Source organism: Helianthus annuus, chromosome 11 (assembly GCF_002127325.2).
Source record: "Helianthus annuus cultivar XRQ/B chromosome 11, HanXRQr2.0-SUNRISE, whole genome shotgun sequence".
In the NCBI taxonomy this organism is placed as follows: domain Eukaryota; kingdom Viridiplantae; phylum Streptophyta; class Magnoliopsida; order Asterales; family Asteraceae; genus Helianthus; species Helianthus annuus.
In genome coordinates this window covers 120,708,178-120,714,694 of record NC_035443.2, presented here as the reverse complement: position 1 = coordinate 120,714,694, position 6,517 = coordinate 120,708,178, and the positions used below count along the sequence as shown (strand labels likewise).

Genomic DNA, 6,517 nt, shown 5'->3' with positions numbered 1-6,517 from the left:
CGAGCTTACGGACCGTAAGCTAAAAGTCTTGCGGACCATATCCGGATCTTACGGACCGTAAGTCACAAAGCATGCGGTCCGTAACCGAACCTGATTTGCATTGCCCAGTTACCTCCTTGCGAACCGTAAGCCTATGGCCATACGGTCCGTAACCGTTGACCAGAGGACAAAAATTTTAAAACTTTCATACACTTTTCCATGCATTTCCAATGTCCGAATCTTGAACAATAATTTCATGTATCAGTCCAAATGGTCAGTTCTGAATACTCAAATAACAATGCCATGCAATGTGTCTCCTTGGAGTTTATAGGAGTTGGCCTTATATGAAGATTTGTCGGTATTGCACATGAACTTCAAATTTGAAGAATTGAAGTATGAACTATCATTAATAGCCGAGGTTTATAATTTTTCTAATAACCACTTATCAATGTGTATAATATAATTTATAAAGCTTTTGGGGAATGTTTAAAAAGGTCATTTAGAGGTAAACTTAACATGTTGACACGTTTAATTCCCGTAGCCTTATCATCTTTCATATATACACACAGATGGCTTCTTATATTCAATTAATCTTTCGATTAAGAATATATTATCCACGTAGTGTTAATCAGAGACTCAAGTTTGGCATGTTGACATTTTAAGTCCTTCACGAAATTTCCACATGTTTAAAGTTCAGGACACGTGCCTATATATAATTTGGACACGTTTTTACATGGTGTCACACCTCGGCATCTTTTGTTACACAAAGATGCCGTTCGGCCTCAAGAACGCTGGCGCAACATATCAGCGCCTGATGGATAAAATCTTCGCTGAAGATATCGGAAAACACATCGAGGTTTACATCGATGATCTGGTAATCAAGAGTCCCGAAGAGGACCAAATGTTAAAAGACATTGAGAAAACCTTCAGCTCATTGAGAAGTGTGAACATGAAGTTGAATCCTGCCAAATGTTCTTTTGGTATGGAAGAAGGGAAATTCTTGGGCTTCATAGTCACGAATGGCGGCTTTAAGGTTAATCCAGAAAAAGTTCAAGCCATAGAGCGGATGCCGTTGCCTCGAATAATCAAAGAAATGCAACGATTGGCCGGCCGTTTAGCCGCGCTCAACCGTTTTCTGTCAAACCACGCCGCAAAATCATATCCTTTTATCAGCACCTTGCGCAACTGCGTAAAGAAGCAAGAGTTTAAGTGGACGTAGGAAGCAGAAGTCGCGTTCCAACAAATGAAAGAGTGCTTGATAAAGCTCCCAGCATTGACTGCGCCGTTCGAAAAAGAACCACTCATACTGTACTTATCTTCTTCGGATAAGGCAGTAGGGTCGATATTACTTGTGGAGAGAAATGGAGTACAAAATCCAATTTATTATGTCAGTAGGGTGCTTGCCGATCCAGAAACGAGATATTGAACAATGGAAAAATTGGTACTTGCGCTGCTACACGCCTCTAGAAGACTGCGCAGATACTTTACAGGGCATGTGATAACAGTACTCACCAACTTTCACATCGGCACTATTTTACAAAAGTCAGAAACATCAGGGCGGTTAGCAAAGTGGGCGATCGAGCTGGGGGGGCACAACATCTTGTACAGGCCGCGCCCAGCCATCAAGGGTCAAGTCCTTGCGGACTTTATCACAGAAGTCCCAGTGGAAAAAATCAAGGATTGCGAGATTGTTGAGATTCCCATGAAGGACACGTCTAATGAGTTATGGTTGCTGTACACTGATGGGGCCTCAAATGAGGATGGCGCAGGAGCTGGGTTGCACCTTGTGAGCCCCGAGAAGCAGGAATTTACATACGCCATCAAGTTGGATTTCAAGAACACCAACAATGAGGCAGAATACGACGCATTCTTGGCAGGTTTGCGCCTCGCCATAAAAATGGGAGCTAAAAATCTGCAAGCGCACGTTGATTCACTCTTGATCGCCAGCCAAATCAACAGAATTTATGATGCAAAAGGCGAAGTTATGGCCTTATATTTGGACCAGGCAAAAGAGTTACTCCAACAATTCAAGTCGTACAAGGTAGTTCACATCAACCGCTCCGAAAACAAACCAGCAGACACCTTAAGCAAGCTCGCTTCAACTTTTTTTCAACATCTCGCCAAAGATGTAAGGATTGAAGTACTCAAAAATCCATCAGTGCTGCTACGCCAGGTTAATGTGATCGAAGTAGGGCAGCCATCTTGGATGACCCCTATAATCCAATATCTGCAAGAAGGAATACTCCCGGAAAGCAAAGCAGAGGTAAGGAAGATCCAAAACAAGGCCCTGCATTATGAAATGAATGGTGGTATCTTGTACCGAAAGTCCTTCTTGGGGCCATTGTTGCGTTGCGTGGACCCTCAAGATGCGAACTATTTGATCAGGGAGATTCACGAAGGAATTTGCGGCATCCATGCAGGCCCACGCATGGTTGTCGCGAAGATTATGAATGCTGGATACTACTGGCCAGGGATGCATGTCGACGCTCTAAAGGAGTTGCGCAAGTGTGACTCATATCAAAGACACTCCCCAAAAACCCTGCGCCTGAAGAATGATCTCATCCCTGTGTCCACTGGTTGGCCTTTCCAACAGTGGGAATTGATATGGTGGGACCTTTCCCTGATGCTCTGGGAGCTGTGAAATTCATAATCGTTGCCGTAGATTATTTCACCAAGTGGGTGGAGGTCAAAGCACTTGCATCAACAACTGCAATGATGGTACGCAAGTTCATCTGGGAACACATCATTTGCAGGTTTGGCCTCCCGCTCAAGATTGTAACCGACAACGGCACTAACTTTGCTTCTGAAGACCTCCAAGAGTGGATGAAAGAAATGAACATCGAACACACTTTCTCATCCATTACGCATCCCCAGGGCGACAGACAAGTAGAAAGTGTAAACAAGAGCATCGTTGAAGGGATAAAAGCCCGCCTGGGCACTAAGAGAAGAGGCTGGGTAGATGAGCTCCCAAGCATTCTGTGGGCTCATCGAACCATGCCGAAAACAAGCACTGGCGAAACCCCCTACAGCCTAGTCTATGGCTCGGAGGCAGTTATCCCAGTTGAAACCGGCCTGCCCTTGCCGCGCTTGACAGCAGTCAACACTATTGATAATGAGACAGAGTGTCGTCTTGACTTGGATTTGCTGGAAGAAAGGCGCAAGAATGCGCGATTATAGAAGCCAAGTACAAGACACAACTGGAAAGGTACTACAATGCGAGAGTGCACATTTGTACCTTCACTCCAGGAGAATATGTCTTCAGAGACAATGAAGCTTCAAACGCTGAACGCCCAGGAAAGCTAGCACCCAAATGGGAGGGCCCATACTTAATACACGAAGTGCTAGGGAAAGGGGCTTACAAGTTACGCACTCTGGGTGGATACATCATCCCGTGCACGTGGAATGCGCAACAACTGCGCAAGTGTTATATTTAACTTCTCTTGGCCTTGCGCCCTAACTCTCTCATGTTGGCCACACGCCTTTGTAATTTCCTATGTTGGCTAAACGCCCCACTTGTTTGCGATGTATGTCGGCCTAAGTGCCTGTTTCTTATTGAATAAAAGCATATGCCTTATGTTTTCTTTTATCATGATGAATTCTACGTTACAAATGCATGTTAAACTTTTGATTAGCACGAAAACACTTCAGTAAATTATGAGCTCTTGAGTTACGCCTCCAAGGTCCTCCGTGAACACAACGCGAGACCGGGCAGTTACACTCGCACAAGAGCCACACTTACATTTATTCGCGCTAACTTAACCAAAGTTTCTAACAACAGTACAATAATTGTAACTGGACAAAGGAAAAGCAAACATAAAGTTTATATTAAACAAGCGCAACCGCGCAACAATTACATGGAAAAATTAACATAACATCATCAGTGCGAAGCAAAACAAGCGCGACCGCGCACACAGCTACATGTAACATCCAAAAATAAAATTACGAGGCACAAAGCCTACCAACCCTATCTATTCATGACCATCACCATCGCCTTCACCATCCTCACCATCATGTTGGCCATCACCATCACCATCATCGCCCGCCACCTCCTATTCATCAGATAATTTAACAGTCTCCGGTGGGTCAAGAATGGCCTTTAGACGCTGGCACCAGTCGTCATCTCCAAAGCCTTTGCCACTAAGTCCATAACAGGCAATGACAGATGATCGTAAGCATTTTCTGCGCGAGCCAACTCGGCATCAGCTTCACTGGTCACTGAGCAATGGCTAGTGTCAAACTCTTGCTCAAACACCTCTTCAACATGCTGCGCACATTCCAGATAACCTCCATGGTGACCAACCGCGCGAGAGGCATCTATTAGAGCAGCAACAGCTCCATCCAACTCCCCAGCATCTAGGAAAGAATTGGCCATCTACACCAAAAGAGGCATATGAGAAATCTGGTTTAACAAATAAAACCCAAGTTAGAAGAGAACAATACCAGAACTAATCCCCTGCCACGCATCCATTCAGCTTCAGAGACCAGCGTGCCAACAATGCCCTGGGCCTCAGCATAGTTATTCTGCGCCACATCAAGGGCATATGAACTTATGGCGCGGGCTTCCTCGGCCTTTTGCCTGGCCTCCTCAGCAGAAGCAGCTTTTCCCTTCTCGGCCTCGAGGTCGATTTCCAAGGACTCACATTTATCAACCTGCTCTCGCAGGCGACGTGTTAACTCATCAATCTCAACGTCCTTGGCCGTCAGGCCCTTATCCTTGCTAATTACCTGCACCTTCACCTCAGCCAGCTCAATCTGCAAACAAAAAATACAAGGAAAGAGGTCAACACTTAACAAACCTCAACATGCTCCTTCACAGCCTGCATACCCTCGACCTTCCCGGTCAGCTCAGCAACATTACCCTCAAGCTCAGTAATTTTGGCACGAGCCGCATACATGCGGTCGTTATCCTTCGCACAAATCTTCTTCCAATCGGCACGTTCCTTCGCTAGAAGGTCTTCAGCAGCGCGAAGTTTGCTCCGAAGGACCTCGCGACCCCACTCTTCTGATTTCTTATCAGTCTCGAACTTAGACTTTTCCTCAGTAAAGGCAGCATTAGCTTTCTCGAATTCCTTATCTTGCCTCACAAGGCGCTCTCGATACTTCTCCCAGTCCGCTCGCTCCTTGACCATCGTGCGCCATTCCCGCACGATCTGATGATTGGCGGCGCGGGTGTTGGCCTCCCCAACAACATAAGCCTGGTACAGCCCGTCATGGGTTCACGCTCTTTGGCGGTTCACTTCACCAGGAGGGAAGGAATTTAAGAACCAATCGCGACACGATGCAAACTCATTAAACGTGTCCTTTTGCTTTAGACTCCAGGGAGCTTGATGTGGAGCGTTGCCGCGCGACTCCTCGGTATAGGTTTTGTAATAAAGGTCACCTACAGTATCTTTGGGACCGATGGGAGATCGCAGTATAAACCCTCCAGCACCACCATAACTCGCGACACCAGCAGCAGCAGCTTTCTCCTTGTGAGGAGCAGAGCCCGATCCCCCAGTGGTAGAAGTTATTTGAGCAGTATGAACGGGGGCATCAGCTGGCTTAGGATCAGTTGGTTTTTCAACCTCAGGTTCTTTTTTCTTCTCATGGTGGGGTTGGTCAAGCCCCGTGGGATGAACAACCTCCGGACCCTGCGCCTTATCACTAACAGTTGCAGCAGCGGTCTCGGTATCCTTTGGATCAGCTCCAACAGGCTTTTCACCGGTTCTTTCCTTTTTTTTCTTTTTTTTCCTTCTCTTTCTCTTCAGCTTTTTTCTTCTCCTCAGCAGTTTTCTTCTCCTTATCGGCCTCTGCCCCATCAGCCTTGAGGGGTTTGATGGTAACCCAGGGCCTTTTCTGCGCCAGCTCTGAGGGTTCTGTGATGACGACACCCTTCTTTTCAGGGGTCTTCTTTTTGGCCTCTGTAGAAACAGAATGTTAAAAAGAGATAACAAAAGAACGCAAGGTAAAAGCAAGAAACTAACTAGGAGAAAATCTATAAAGAGAGCGCAGATTGCTCTGTTTTCCGATAAGGGGGACTCCACCAGGCTTTGGCACTACCGAAGCACCAGCCGTAGTCTCCCTGCTCCTCTTTCTAATCAACTTTACATCAGGCTCCTCTGTTTCTTCTTCCTCCTCTTCTTCATCATGCGCAAGAGAAGACAGAGTGGCTCCAGCATCTGGGTTGCGAGAACCCGCGCTTCCTGAGCTCTTTGAACCAGCAGCTCCTATCTTCTTCTCGCCTACGCGTGACAAACCTTCAAGTGAGTCACTGATAATCACATAATCTTCCAAGTTACTTTGGCGAAAGCGTAGAGTACCTTTTTCAGCAGCAGCAAGCGCCGTACGGCTACTTCCACCCTTCTTAATGGTGACATCAGCATCGATGGTGATAACCTTCTTCTTTTTTGGCTTCTTCTTCTTCTCTTCGGGGTCGATACCCAAGTCGCGCAGCACACTGATGTGCGTGAATTATATATATTTTTAATTAAGTTTTTCTTCACACAAATTTAGTTTTAAAAATGGGTTTTCACCTAAAAACTAACTACACACACAAAAG

At 46.0% G+C, this 6,517-nt stretch overlaps 1 protein-coding gene across 1 annotated transcript; it reads left to right on the top strand.

The window, feature by feature from the left end:
* Positions 1 to 1,408: 1,408 nt before the first annotated feature.
* LOC110888360 lies at positions 1,409 to 2,620 on the top strand. The gene has a single exon (XM_022135890.1). It carries the CDS (start codon positions 1,409 to 1,411, stop codon positions 2,618 to 2,620), a length of 1,212 nt encoding a protein of 403 aa, XP_021991582.1.
* The last annotated feature ends 3,897 nt before the right edge of the window (positions 2,621 to 6,517 follow it).